General features: G+C 39.8%; 1 protein-coding gene across 1 annotated transcript in view; it reads right to left on the reverse strand.

The window, feature by feature from the left end:
* The window catches only part of itpr2 (inositol 1,4,5-trisphosphate receptor, type 2), a 58,281-nt gene extending 43,037 nt beyond the window's left edge, over positions 1-15,244 (reverse strand). The window contains exons 1-12 of the mRNA XM_079465894.1: positions 14,848-15,244; positions 10,571-10,641; positions 7,720-7,835; positions 7,557-7,643; positions 6,789-6,947; positions 6,008-6,106; positions 5,819-5,902; positions 5,561-5,707; positions 3,227-3,322; positions 2,628-2,672; positions 892-1,040; positions 77-176 (exon numbers count right to left, since the gene is read on the reverse strand). Coding sequence (XP_079322020.1) covers positions 77-176; positions 892-1,040; positions 2,628-2,672; positions 3,227-3,322; positions 5,561-5,707; positions 5,819-5,902; positions 6,008-6,106; positions 6,789-6,947; positions 7,557-7,643; positions 7,720-7,835; positions 10,571-10,641; positions 14,848-14,939 — 1,245 coding nt within the window. The 5' untranslated portion in view covers positions 14,940-15,244. The remainder of the gene's footprint in view (positions 1-76; positions 177-891; positions 1,041-2,627; positions 2,673-3,226; positions 3,323-5,560; positions 5,708-5,818; positions 5,903-6,007; positions 6,107-6,788; positions 6,948-7,556; positions 7,644-7,719; positions 7,836-10,570; positions 10,642-14,847) is intronic.
* Positions 15,245-15,624: the final 380 nt, after the last annotated feature.

Genomic DNA, 15,624 nt, shown 5'->3' on the forward strand with positions numbered 1-15,624 from the left:
ACTGTATGGACACGGACAAGACAAAAATGTCTTTGCATAAGAAAGTTTGAATAAAAAGGACATGAGCAAAGGTGACCTTGAGCATAACGGGTCGCTCCTCCTCCACATCGATGGGAATGTTGGTGCTGGTCACCCAGGTGTTTGTGCACAAGTTTCGGAGTCTCACATATGAGTTCCTGAAAAACAAAATCATTTGGATACAAACACCCAGTCTCAAATAATGCACTTGATGTGTCCTAATGGTCTTGGACTTTTGAACGAATCCTTGGAGTCCAAATGCGATACATCCTTTAGTTCGATTTTTCAGAAAACACTATATATCCATTAAATAAAAAATAAGCACAGAAGACGGACTTGCAAAAGCATCACTTCATCACTGCCACCAATTTGTTCACGCACTCTGCAATAAGCATCTGTCAACCAATGAGAATTAACACTCTTGTAAGGCATCTCGCACATTCCTATCCATCAACCACTCCATTACAGCGTTCTTTAGCATTGAGGTGCCATAACAGTCTATGCGTTATCATCACCAAAGTGTGAATTTAAAGGAGGACATCAAGGGCTGAGGGCGTCATTTAGTACAAAGCTTAATGATTCCTATCATATCGATTGCACTTCAAGGAGACTCAAAGAACAAGCAGCCACGACTGATGGTCTCATAAGTACATTTTAAAATCAAAATGGCTGATTTTAAAAGGCGACTTGAGCACTTGAACCCCTTGTGGGTACTTGTTCTACAACCATTAACACAGAACCATTCATACTGTCCCCTTAGCTTGAATCACATACAGTGTTCCTCATTTGTAAGTCGCTTTGAATAAAAGCACATGCAAATGTAGTGACATTTGGTTTTCCCTTATGAAAGGTTATTTTCAGACGGGCACTAACCTGGGCACCAGGCAGTCTGCTCTCTGTAAGGTTGTAGCATCCAGTTCAAACAGAGAGGCGATGTCGTTGCCATGGGGCACCGCAACAAGAATGTAGGGGATCTTCTCGGCCTGCCACTTCTTCTTATTGTACATGGTGTCAGTCTCGGTCTAAAGTTTGCCCAGAGAGACAAGGCAAGGTCACATTACTGTGAGTAACACATGCAAGCTAACCAAATTACATGGTTTGTTTTTGATTTCGAAATGTGTACTTTTGTATACAGAGCTTTCCTGCTTGCTCGGTGCTAAGAGAATGCCGCTAGCAAAGCCAAAGTCATGGGTTCGTTCCCATGACTACAGTTAATGTAGCAAAAAGATTTTCGTAGGGGTAGCTTTTTTGTGTATTTAACTATTATCCTTGCCCCACATTGATTTACGGACAAGTGATGTTTCATTGCAATCACCAGCAAGTCAAGGATGGAAAATTTTAACTTAAAATGTTAATAATACTCCTATAATACCCGCAGCTTCTGTAGACCCTAAAAAGTGTTCACTGAAAAATCCTGAGGTCATCTACAGTTTGGATATTATGCAGGACTGCGTCTGTGGTACAGACTGTTTTCACCCGAGCTTTTTGATGGAGGGCTATTTGGAGAACGGCATTATAAATTCTCCTCTGCTTTGACTCTCTCTGCAGCTCTTCTGACTCACACTTCCAGCGAAGCAGACAGCACGTCTGCCTTACTCTCACGGGGCACCCCCAGATTCAGACATTATGTAAGGAGCCTGCTTTGTGTGTGTGCGCGTGAACAGGCATGTGCATATCTGCGAGGCTCTGGAAGCGGAATACTAATACAGCGGAAAGGTGCGCCGAGAGATACCGGCTCGAAAAAAAGAGAAACAAGAGGTGGAGGACGGGACATGTGCAAATCTGTCTGTTGCAGCGGGGGAGAGAGGGGGGGAATGCATTACGTAATATTAAAGTTGTGCAGGAGAATTGGGCTCAGGCCGAGAAGCCAATACGCAGTGCTGTGTGGCTGAGACAGAACGGGCTCGGTTTACTTCAGTAAGATACAAACCTGCTTTAATGCAATTGCTGAAGACAAAAATACAATCTATTCATTAGGGCTGGGAGTCACCAACAACCTCACAATACGATGTGTGTTTAGACCAAAGTCCCAAACCACAGATGATAGTGACACATTTTCATACGCAAACAAACACATGAGAGATGTACATAATCAGTTCTGAATCGTGTTTTATTTTCTTTTTCTCGTTTCCCAAAGCTTAAACACATCACTGAACTGAAGTTTTTGAATTAGATATGTGACAAAACCCATGGGGAAGAACAAATGAAGAGTTTGGCTCCAAAATGAGATAATTGTTCAAAAATAATGTTTTTATTTTGTTTTATTGTGTTAATTAGCTGTAATTTCTTGTTATTATGGCAAAACATACCAACTGCAGTTTGATTGATATTAATTGGAATGCACAATAAAAATAAACATTTTTTTCAAATGTAGCCATATTTAAACACACAGGCCACAATTCCAGAGAACGTTTTCCAAGGAAAGTAGAAAACATTTACATATAGGGGTGGTTGGTGTAAATGACTGTGAAAGACTTGACTTCTATGGAAATCTGCACAAAAGTTCTTCTTCTGCGGAGATATAATCTATGTAGGCCGAATTTATGACTCTGACATTTCAACCCCAGTGAAAAATGCATAGTGTGGCATCCAAATGAAGCCTGACTTACCTCATGTTTGAAGTCGATACTATTGTCCTTAAAATCAGGATTTACCTGAAATAAAGTCAAGAGTGTACACACACAACACACACAAACACAGCTTCTTTTAGTGTTGTTTCACAGACAATGATCCCGCTGTATGTGCACAGCGGACCACTGTGACAATATCGTTGAGGACACTGCCCCCTGCAGCCCATTCCCTACTTTACTCAATTCTCTTCTAAAAACGAGATACCACAAAACTTTACATGTATTTATTCAAAAATCCAAAAGAAAATGGATTTCCTGTTTATATTTAGGCAGCAAACTTACATTTTTTCACAAAAAAGAGAGAAAAACAGGCTTTTCTATTGCACGCTTTATCTTGCCAAAACCTGACTACAACGTTTGAGTGACAGGCTGGTGAGTTTTCTCTAGGAAATACTAATGCTGGGAGAATACACGCCCGGCCTGCAAATGAATATAACCACAGGCTTTTACACAAGCTTCACGGTGTCAAACGGAAACCAAAATCACAACCTATTTACACCTAAACCCCATTTACAAATATGTAGAAAGAGGGAAACGGAAGACAGTTAGGGAATAAACTGTAAAAATAGCAAGAATACCTCTGCAGCAAGATAGTGTCCCGTGGCAAGGTGTTTGAAGCGGAAGAGACTGTTCCACTGACCTGCTCCTCCCCTGCAGGGGTCATAGTGCACCACCTGAAGAACATGGCACATTATCTCAACATAGCATGACACCTCATATAAGAAACATATTTGTATTTCTCCATCATGCTAAATTTTTATAAATATCACAGTTTAGTTTAACAGCACTTAAATGTATGCATGTAATTTCATTATGATCGATCATTTATTTCTACTGCAATAAAAATGAAACAAAATAAATGTTAAGTACACTGTAAAAACAACGGGAAAAAAACACCGAAATTTTCTGTCAGGTGGAGTGACAGAAATATATACCATAAAATAACAGGTTTCCCTGTAAAATGACAGGACATAAAGAAATATAATAAAAAATATGTTTTAAGTTTTTCTTGTCAAATTTCTATTTTTCTGTCATTTTTAACATGTTTGACCCTATTTAAAAAATAAACTGTAAAAATCTTGTTAAAAACGGAACTTTTCTGGCCATTATGGGGGTCAGCTGGGGCGCCAGAAATAAACTGTAAAATAACAAATATTTTTAGTCACTGAGGTAGTCAAGAAACTCCTCGGTGGCAAGGCTCCGGGGCTGGATGAGATTCGCCCTGAGTACCTCAAGTCTCTGGATGTTGTGGGGCTGTCTTGGCTGACACGCCTCTGCAGCATCGCGTGGCGGTCGGGGACAGTGCCTCTGGGATGGCAGACCGGGGTGGTGGTCCCTCTTTTTAAGAAGGGGGACCGGAGGGTGTGTTCCAACTATAGGGGGATCACACTTCTCAGCCTTCCCGGGAAAGTCTATGCCAGGGTGAATACGTCCGATAGTAGAACCTCGGATTCAGGAGGAACAGTGTGGTTTTCGTCCGGGCCGTGGAACGCTGGACCAGCTCTATACCCTCTACAGAGTGCTGGAGGGTTCATGGGAGTTTGCCCAACCAATCCACATGTGTTTTGTGGATTTGGAGAAGGCATTCGACTGTGTCCCTCGCAGCATCCTGTGGAGGGTGTTTCGGGAGTATGGGGTCTGTGGTCCTTTACTAAGGGCTGTCAGGTCCCTGTACGGCCGAAGCAGGAGCTTGGTTCGCATTGCCGGCAGTAAGTCGGACTTGTTCCCAGTGCATGTCGGACTCCGGCAGGGCTGCCCTTTGTCGCCGGTTCTGTTCGTAATTTTTATGGACAGAATTTCTAGGCGCGGCCAGGGGCCGGAGGGTGTCAGGTTGGGGGGTCACACGATCTCGTCTCTGCTATTTGCGGATGATGTTGTCGTGTTGGCCCCTTCAGACCAGGACCTTCAGCATGCACTGGGATGGTTTACAGCCGAGTGTGAAGCAGCTGGAATGAAAATCAGTACCTCCAAATCCGAGGCCATGGTCCTCAGTCGGAAAAGGGTGGCTTGCCCACTTCAGGTTGGTGGAGAGTTCCTGCCTCAAGTGGAGGAGTTTAAGTATCTCGGGGTCTTGTTCACGAGTGAGGGAAGGATGGAACGGGAGATTGACAGACGGATCGGTGCAGCTTCTGCAGTAATGCGGTCGATGTACCAGTCTGTCGTGGTGAAGAAAGAGCTGAGCCGCAAGGCGAAGCTCTCAATTTACCGGTCAATCTACGTTCCTACTCTCACCTATGGTCATGAGCTTTGGGTCATGACCGAAAGGACAAGATCCCGGATACAGGCGGCCGAAATGAGCTTCCTCCGCAGGGTGGCTGGGCGATCCCTTAGAGATAGGGTGAGAAGCTCGGTCACCCGGGAGGAGCTCGGAGTAGAGCCGCTGCTCCTCCACATCGACAGGGGTCAGCTGAGGTGGCTTGGGCATCTGTTCCGGATGCCTACCGGACGCCTTCACCGGAAGGTATTCCAGGCCCGTCCGACCGGGAGGAGACCCCGGGGAAGACCTAGGACACGCTGGTGGGACTATGTCTCCCGGCTGGCCTGGGAACGCCTCGGTGTCCCCCCGGAAGAGCTAGAGGAAGTGTCTAGGGTGAGGGATGTCTGGGCATCTTTGCTTAGACTGCTGCCCCTGCGACCCGGCCCCGGATAAGCGGAAGAAAATGGATGGATGGATGGATAAAAAATATTTCCCCTGTAAAATTATGTTTTCGAGTGTAGTTTTTTTATAGTCTTTTTCAGTAAATGTACGGTTTTTACAGCATTTCAATCCGTAAAACCAGTAAAAAAAAATTTTTTCACATTTTATGTGAAAAATCAGTCAAATAAATTGTGAAATTTATTTTTTTTAACAGTAAATGGCATAAAGCTTTCAAATACATTCAAATTTTCCGATGCTTGTAAAGGAACTTTACCTCTATTTCCCAGAGTGCTTTTGAGCTGGTAGCGGAGGTTGCTGACTGGCGGAGAGTAGTTCGTAAAAAGACGTACTGCTGCTTCTTGTATTCGTCACAAGTAAGAAACTTTTCTTGCTCGGCATGAAACAATCTCACCACATCTCCCTAAGTAAGTTAAATAAAACAGACCCACAGTCTATATTAAACACACTGACCAAAGCATTATTGATCATCCCCACATAACAAACAGAGTCATGCTGAAACAAAACAACTCACCCCTTTTAGGACATCATCTCTGTATTCACTGAATTTCATGAAGAGAGTGACCTTCCAATTGGTGTTGCAGTTCAAAGCGTTAACCTGTCAGATCATAAAGATCATCACCATCACTTAAGCTACAGGAACAAGATCTGACTTCTTGTGTGATTTCATTAATGCTGGTCTTGAGAAGGAGAGGTGCCTAACCTCTTTGCAACCACGGTTATCCAGAAGTTCAATGTTGCTGGCATGGAGAGGCTGTCCTGCATTGACAGGCATCAATACTACTTTATCTCCAACCACCACCTATCGAAAGAGACGGACACACACAAATATATTTAATACTGGATACCGATTATACAGTATATTGTTGTTGCATGATATAGGAAACATAATGACGTCACATCATGTGACATAGCTTGTAAACTGATGTTTTAGATACCCTAAACCTGTAGGTCAGTCTTTACTACACCCTAGGAATAAAAAGAGGGCTATATAATGATTTAGCACAATACAATCCTTGCCCTACATATATCAGATTAATTTCATGCTGGGGAAATGTAAAATCATGGTGAAGTCATGACACAGTGAAGGAAAGAATGTGTGTTTATATAATTCAATTCTTTCTATAAATAATAGGATTAACCATCCACGGAAAGTTTGAATATTATTTAAATTATAATAACTTTGACTTGAATTCACAATATCATACACAATTGTGCAGCAGGTTGTTAGAGTTGCATTATACATGCATGTAACAGAAGCATATTAATTTGTGCGCACATACATTTCCATATAAACACACTTCACATGCTTCAAACAGGTTATATACCTTCACACTTTGTTTGCTGAGATGAAAATAAGAGAAAAGACCAAATGCATTAATACAAAAGAACAAAGTTAATTCTATGATGAGTTTTTTTTGTTCAAAAATCTTTAAAAAGAGTGAATGTTAAAAAATAAACTGGGTTAGTGGAGCGATGCCTACATTGTCCCCTTCACTGCGTAGCTTCCAGAAAGGCTGTATATAGAACCAGGAGCCCTCGTTTCCTGAGGGATCCAGAGACACACGCATGGCGTTCTTCTCAAGCAGAGCTGGCAGACGTTTATTCACCGTCAGGTACTTATTACTCTTTATATGTAAAAGCTGAAATTGGAAAGGACAATATGTAAGAAATAACACAAAATGGATTTAAGACTTGTTTAAAGACTGCAACAGCAAATACTGTATTCTGGTTCAATCGGTGTTTTCAAGGAATAACTAGATATTTACCAATTTCCCTGCCAAGATTGGCAAGGGTTTATGGCACCTGCATATTCTACTGTGCTCTCAGGGTTGTATCCAAATTCATATTTGCCAACCAAGTGTAATGTAAACAATAAAAAACAGTTGTGAAGTGTCTGTAAGGTGAGGCAGAGACATCCTGTGGGCAGATAATGCTGAAACATGGACCAGACTACATGAATTGTATAAAGGTCTGGCAATGCGTGACTACCTTCACCACCGCATCACAAAAAAAACCAACTCCAATGTGCAACATCCAATAAGATGGGTAAGAATAATATTTAAAACCACGTTTTTGTTAAAGTTCATTGACAAACAGGTTCAAGTGACCAGTCCAATAGTGTGAGAGCGCTGGAGCAGCACACAACCTTGGCAACAGTGTAAAAATAAACATAATGTTATAGACGTCAAGGATACAAAAGCGTTTAAAAAACAAACATTTGGTGATAAGGAAAGGGAAGTTTGCTGCACCTGTATGACTCTGCTGTACTTAACAACTTCCCCCAGCAATTTCTTGTTCTCAGTGTCATTTTGTTTCTGCTCCAGTTCTGCTGCATGCTGGAAAATGCGTACAGGAAAGTAAATTACAACAAGCCAAAATAAAAGCTAAAACGCTTCAGTTTTGTGAGGGTACCTGTAGTTTCTTAAAGAGATCTCCCTGTGAGTTGTTCCCATGTTTCCCTTGTTTTGCTTTCCAGAACTGTCTCTGGGCTGAATACCTGTTCATAGGACAAACCTTGAAGAGACAATCTGGAGAACAGAAAGAAAAATGTATTAGCTGCTAAATGTTATCAGATTCATGACAACCATTTTGCTTTTGCAAATAGTAGAAAATACGTGACATATAAAGACTATTCATTTGAATCGATTGTCCGTCTCTTGAGTCACTGTAGAAAAGCACAGCAATGACAAATGCAAGCATGTCATTTTATTTCAGCGAAACCAATAGGCGTATGAATCCCCTTCAGCAAAAATATGCAAACAACACAGATTGGAGAGGACTCAAATATGCTTTCTCAAACATCTCATTAGCCTAAAGAGTAAGAGCTGTCACTTACAATTATACTGTGTAAGCTAAGGTTCATTGGCCTTGTGGTAAAGAAATTATACTAACTTGTGTACATTTATTTCTTTTGCAGTTTAATCAAAAACATTAAAGAACGATCGGCTCTACAGTATCTGGGTTATGTAATGTCAATTACCACAGAAAAGCATAATGTAATCTAATAATTAAAATAAAACATTTGCGAAAACAAACAAAAATCACATTACAGCACTTACAAATTAAGTCTAATGGATCACATCTGGATTAACATTTTAATACTGTAATACAGTATAGCCAAAGATATTATACAGATGGGAATAGAATGAAACAACGTTTCCACTTTTACAACTCTCCTGTCATAAACAAGTAAAGGTGCAATGATACCATTTCGAAAAAAAGGTCACACCACTAAGTGGACTTGTTTGCTCAGGCACATTTCATGGTCATGTCGTAGGTTAAGGATGGGTCACGCTAGTCAACCATCAAGTTATTTGTGCAACCCGTTGTGAAGTCATATGGTGCGAATACATGTTTTTCTGTGTCTTTGGTGTGTAAACTGCATGAGTTGCCCATGCGTGTATTAGACACGTAAACTTGCTAAAATGAAAGAGTCAGAAGAAAAGATGCATTCTATATAAAAGCGAATGCTCACCCAGACCTGCCTGAAATGCTTCGTGTAACCACACCCCCACAAATCTACATCAGTTCGTGGTTTGATTTGACTAAGACCGCCCTAATGTTTACGCAATTAAGTTGGGCGTATCTGTCAGTACAATTGCTTTGGGACCAGATGTTCCAAATATGGTAAGGGTTGTTACATTTCCATCACTCGCTTGCAGTATTCAACCAATCACTATGCACTGGTTAACTGGCCAATCATAGCAAAACTCGCTTTTCAGACTGATGTGCTTTGTAAAAATTTAGTGCGTTTCAGAGACGCGATATAAACATGCACGGTATGTGGAAAATACAGCTTTTTTTAACCTTAAATCGTATGTACACATTGCATTACATCTAAAACAAACGCTAATATTTGTTTTTGCCATGTAATGCGACCCCTTTAAAATACAAATTCACCACAACATCCATTTAAAAGCATAGGATGCTTGGATTAGTATTTAACCGAAAATATCCATTTAAAGCTACTGTAAATGCTTCCACAGAGCCCACGGCACAAAGAGGAAAAGAGAGTTTACAGTGTGCTATTGTAGCATCCTCCAAGTGGCTTTTGAGGAAGAACACTGATTAACAAGCCTCAGTTTACTACTGTAGTCATTAGGCAACACCCAGAAACCCTGCTGAGATTTCACTATAAAACCTAAGACAAGCTGCTTATCCCCGAGCGGAGCAGCAGAGTTGGAGTCTGTTTCTGTTCACAGCCCCAATTATTAATCAGCATCCAAGCAGGTGTGAAGAAACACAGGAAGCTTATGTACGGAAGCCGTAAAGTGCCAAACAAAACAACAAATCGCAAAACAAACAACAAATCTAAAAGCCAAAAAACAAATCCCAAATCACAATTACAAATCTGAAAACGCAACACCAAATCTGAAAACACATTAACAAACCATAAAGCGCAACAACAATTCCGGAAACAAAATAACAAATCAGAAAACACAACGACAATTCAGTCAAACCGGAAAAGGTAGGTCTTTTGTGTGACCGGGGTAGTTACTGCTAATTGGACGGAACCCCTGTCAATCGAGATAAACAGTCAGGTGTGTGTTTTCATAGAAAGAAATGGAGTTTGTTCAGCACTACTTTCAAGAAGGACATTCATATGGTGTGATTCTAGATATGCTTCTAACATATCATGATATTAAGATCAGCTTGCACTCTCTTAAAAGACACCTGAAGAATGCAGGTTTATTCAGACGAAAAAACGATTCCCTATTAATCGATGTCCGGAATGCTTTCAGAGCAGATGCAAAACACCAAATTTGAACCCACAATAAGGACAGTACATTATATATTTGTGTACACTGGCGCCAGCTACTTCTTCTTGTTATTCTGTACCGCTAGCTACAGAACTGTACTTCCTGTTTATCTTGATTGACAGGGGTTCCGTCCAATCAGCAGTAACTACCCCGGTCACACAAAAGACCTACCTTTTCCGGTTTGACCGACTTGTCGTTGTGTTTTCTGACTTGTCGTTGTGTTTTCTGATTTGTTATTTTGTTTCCGGATTTGTCGTTGTGTTTTCTGATTTGTTATTTTGTTTCCGGATTTTTCGTTGTGTTTTATGGTTTGTTAATGTGTTTTCAGATTTGGTGTTGCGTTTTCAGATTTGTAATTGTGATTTGGGATTCGTTTTTTGGCTTTTAGATTTGTTGTTTGTTTTGCGATTTGTTGTTTTGTTTGTAGCATAAGTACGGAAGCCGTAAAGTGCCAAAGTGGCTGACGCACCAGCCATTGTTGTAATGAAACTTATGAGACTCACCTCTGAATTTCTTGGGCGGGTTAGCAAGATCTCCGGCCTCAGGTTGCACCACACATCTGTCATCCACCAACCTGCAGAGAAAACGTCACAGCTTATTTGATTTTACATTGAAGGAATAAAGGTCACACATTTAGAATTCACACAGTTGCTAGCATGTTCCTGCAGGAAGGTCGTGGTTTTGATTCCCAGCAGATACACATGATATGTGATCAGGACCTGCTGTTGTACATCATCCCGCTTATTACTCGGCTACTTGCCACGTGAGAAAGAACCTGGACATAAAATGTGAATTTGAAACAATTATTAGCTAAATTTTTAACGAATTCCTTCCCCGAGGAGAAGCCGTTTAGATTGGTTTTTAAAGTAAGAAATGACGTTCAAACGTCACAAACAGGCAAATTGGTTTAATCATTTGTAAATATAATGTCATATATGTTATTAAAAGACATATTTATATTATTATTGTGTATTATTAAACTGCCCCTCTCAAAATGATTTTGCAACATCCGTGTTACAGGGTGTTATTAGTTGAGCGATTGTTTTTAGAAAACGATTTACGTTTACTACTAGCAATCAGTGATTGGATGTTTAATTAAAGTCACCATCAATAAACACAATGAGCCTTAGAACAACTTTCAGATAATGAAGGAAACAGCTGTTCTTTTGGAGGCCTGATAAACATACTAACACCCTTGCTTCCTCCACTGTTATTGTTAAAACTAATAATAGGCTTTTACTTATCAGGGAGAGTACATGGTTTTCTTAATGATAGCACGTCTCAGTTTAGCTATCTTGTGTACACAGTCATCTGTAAAAAATATTTGAAGCAACAGAAGTTCTGACCGGAGGAAGGTGGGTGGACCGTTACAGGCCATTTCAGCACACGAGGTCCCTTAAATGAAAGCTGCTCAGCAAAATGACACTGCTGTAATTACATTTTATTTTTAAAGTTGCAATACATCACTTTTCTAGTGCCATCTTGAAACATAAAATTGTAGGTTAATTTATAGGCAGAAATAAAATCACGTCAATCGAAAATGATGATGTGAAATCGTACACAACAGCTTAAATGACAACTCTGTAACATTGCTTATCACTGCGAATCATTAAACATGTTTTTATGTACTTTCTAAAATGATTTTTGTTTATCAAAAAACTGTAAAATACATTTCAATTTAAATAATACATCGATAATGCTATAAGCTTGATGGGAATCACTGCAATGTTTTATTTGCATTACAACTACATGCAAATCTTTCTTTAATGAAATTATGTATCAACCATTTATAAAACGTCAAGTTACCGTTAAAATGGCGTTAAAAATCTTTTTAAAAAAGGAACTTCTTTTTTCATCATTTACTGAAACTCAGGTCATTCCAAATCTCTATGACTTTCTTCTTTGTTGGTAACCTAAGAACATTTGCCACCATTGACTTCCATTGTATGGACTCAAAACCGGAGACATTTCTGATGATATCTTCTTCCATGTTCCGAAACAAAGAATTATTCAAATAGGGGTTATAAATGACATGAGGGTATAATGAATAATGAATGTTATTTTTGGGTGAACTATCCCTTTAACTTGACCCTATGCTCCGTCTATGAACGATTTTCATGATCATTATCATTAAAGGGGTCATGTATTAAGAAAGCAATTTTAACCTGAGATTTTGTTATATAAAAGCTTATTGTATTCAAACGAACATCCAGTAAGTGTCAGAACTGAAGTCGTCCTTGTTACTGAAATTACAACTTTTATTAACACCAGGCCCAGCGAACGCCAAGTGAAGTCACTGATAGGTTTTTCGGCTAAAGATTTGTGTTGTCCGTCAGTTTAAACTAAACCACTGATATGGGCTGTGTTGTGTTTATGCTCGGAAGGCTGCATCACACAGAGCTCTTTTGCCGTGTTGCCATGTTCGTTATTTATAAGCGCTTTTATGCTTGTTGTTTGGTCTTAGATCAAAAAGCCTCGGCACTTAGGTCTTAATAAATGGTCTGTTGCAGATTTAGAGATTTTTTGGTCTTACAAAATATATAAACAATTAGCATTTTAAGGTTTGTTTTCGTCTTGTCTTTATATGCTTTATATGCGGGCCACTCGCAACACGTGGCAAAGACGAGCGAGTGTAATACGAGCGAGTGTGCAGTCTTCTGAATGCCACTCAAAGCGGAACAGACGCGTTTCATATTTTTCACATCGTGTCCACATCGCAGCCTCTTGCGATTAGCAAATCGCACCGTCTTACATCGCGATTGCGATTCCATTACGTTTCAGCCCTTATCAGAGGGCACACTGCTATCTTTTGGAACTGTTATCCAATCATAGCTGTTGGTGTTACTTCCAAGTTTTCAATGCGGCCCGCCCTAAAACAATGAGCGTTTCTTAAGCCGGCCTCAAAACCAAGGTAGAAAATAGCCTATTACTTATTGATTTTGATGTTCTCCAATGTAAAAAACACACAAACGTCATAAGTAGACGTCAGACATCAGTATACAATAAAAACTGCCAGTTCATGAGACATTTAAATTCCCTTGAAACGAGGACATAAAGTTGCAAGGACCTGACTTTCAGGTCTAGAACATCAAGATACAGCTAGTTGGAATCCGAAGGGCAAGTATGTACTCCACCCTGAACACTAGATCTGAAATTGTTACAATCACTAAGGACACTTTAGGACACTTGCCTGAGAATTTAAATAAACGTTTATAATTCTACCGTGCAAGTAATTTACCCACGACTGATTTATTAAAAACTCTCCATCTTCATATTTAAACTATGAAAATATGCATTTGATAACTAATGCCAAATACTGAATAATGTATCAGTCTAACACTTGACTTGTAAATGGCAACGTTTTAAAACGATGCGAGCTACCAACCCACTACAAATAAAGCTTGATGATTGCTTAGCCTACAAATGGATATTTTCATAGTGATAAATTGTTTTATTGCTGTAATTGTGACTGCTAGCACACTTCCCCTTCCTTTGTATATCTGTACATTAAGAATACAACTCTACGATTTGCATTTTTAGGATTAAAACAACATAAAATCTGGCAATAGCCTGATTTGGAAACGTGATATGTGCAATTGCCTGATTTGGCATGAATGAATGTTACGCTCTTTGAACGCTAGTAATCTTCAAAAGGCGTGACGAAGTACACTAGGTTAAACATGAACCAAATGTAAGCCTGTCCTGCAGTGTTTAACTACGATAATTACAGCTCCATTACTTCATGACATGAAGTGGAGCAGTAGGCCTTGTCCAAGCTAAATAATGTCAAACTGTCACAAGTGAAGCATGTTAAACAAATCTTATTTTCCAACTTAAATAAAACACCATGTGCGTTTTGTGTGAAAGACATACCGCTACCTCGCTGTATTCATTTTTTACCGCTATGAATGCTGATTATCGTTCTATCAACCAACAGATTTCATCCAACCAGGCTACTCGCACCACAACAAAATACCTTCCTGGTTTCTGAACAACCCTATCTCTATTCCCCTTGTATACTCTCGTAGAACCCTGAAAGGCATGCTTTGTTTAAGATCAGAAGATCTTTCAAAGTATTTTCACAACTGGACTAAATGCAGGACGCAACACAACTATTGCAGAGGAACAGGAACCTCAACAATTATGGTGAAGCATGCAATCTGACAGCTCCCTTTGACATAGAGCATGCACACTTCCACGCGTGTGTGAAAGTATGGTGACCTCCGAAAACAACCAAATAACTGTTATCTTGGTAGCATTTTAAAGTTGAGAAGCATAAGAAATAGTACTACCGTTCTGCATACTATAAAACAGATGGAACATTTGAAGTGCCTTTGCAACACTTCCAGAAGCATTCAAGTATGCGTAGGCCTACACACGTATTGTAATGTTCAACTTGTTTCAAGGCAAGTCAGCATTAGAGAAGTTTGAAACAGTGTTACATAATTTCGACAGGCATGCTCGGGCGAGTTAGCTAGAGCATTTAACTTAACTCTCTCTTGCTTCATTTTAGGGCTACATACTTGCAGTAACTGTAGTTTGCAAACCAACATCCACTTTTGCATTCCTGTTCAAAGATTTGCATGCTATAATACTGTCACACTGCACCTCTGGCCTGCATGCTTCGGAGCACTTCCTTCTTTCAAACATTTGACATTAAGTGGATTCAAACGCTGCGTTGCGTATTTAATAGTGTGATCACGTCAGCATATGTCAAAGAAATGTACACATCTTGTTTTTACTAAACTTTTAAGATGATAAGTATTGGGAAACAACGTACCCTAAAGTGCTGATAAATCCATTGACTGTACCCTCCGCATAAAGAGACACGATATCCCCAATGTGAAGAAAGCTGGACCTGTGATCCGACATGTCTGCAAACGGTAAAGTTTTGGTTGTGTTAGCCTACTATAAAGCCCCGATCCGGCGCAATGTGTTGTGTCCAGTTGACTTTAATTCACTTGTTGTAATGCGCGCATCCTGCGTTTTGACAGTAACACATTTTACTCCAATCATGAGATCAAATATGCCGAGTCCGTAAGTTCGCAGTTGTGAGTTTGGTTAATTCTCTAACTGTCGCTTTCCTTCATGTTTTCAATTTCTTCCTGTGAGACAAACGAGTCTTTTTCTAACCAATATGCCACTCGGGTGGGCGGAGACTGACTCTCCTATCCCGTGAAACCAAGGAAGTGATGCTCGTTTCTTTAGTGCTGTGGTATGCGACCTAAAAAACGTTTTTTTGCACACTCATGCGCATGTAGGAGCAAGTACTCAAAGCATATCACGTTTCTTTTCACAAAGTTTGTTATGTAGACACAATTTATTTGTAAGATTCACAAATCAGAAAAATTCAAATTCCCTACAATTTTGTGCTTTTCTGAAGATCTCTATTTGTGAAAATGTTGCTATTTGTTTATTTTCTTTGTTCATTAATTGGTGCATGTATGTATGGGCTTTATAATGAATTCATTAGTTTTGTTTATGTCCAGATCGCTCCTTAATGTATTTGTTTGTGTGTCCAGTGCTGTTTGAAGAATGAAAAGGTCTTAGAGTAGTA

The sequence above is a fragment of the Barbatula barbatula genome, assembly GCF_947034865.1.
Source record: "Barbatula barbatula genome assembly, chromosome: 10".
Lineage (NCBI taxonomy): Eukaryota > Metazoa > Chordata > Actinopteri > Cypriniformes > Nemacheilidae > Barbatula > Barbatula barbatula.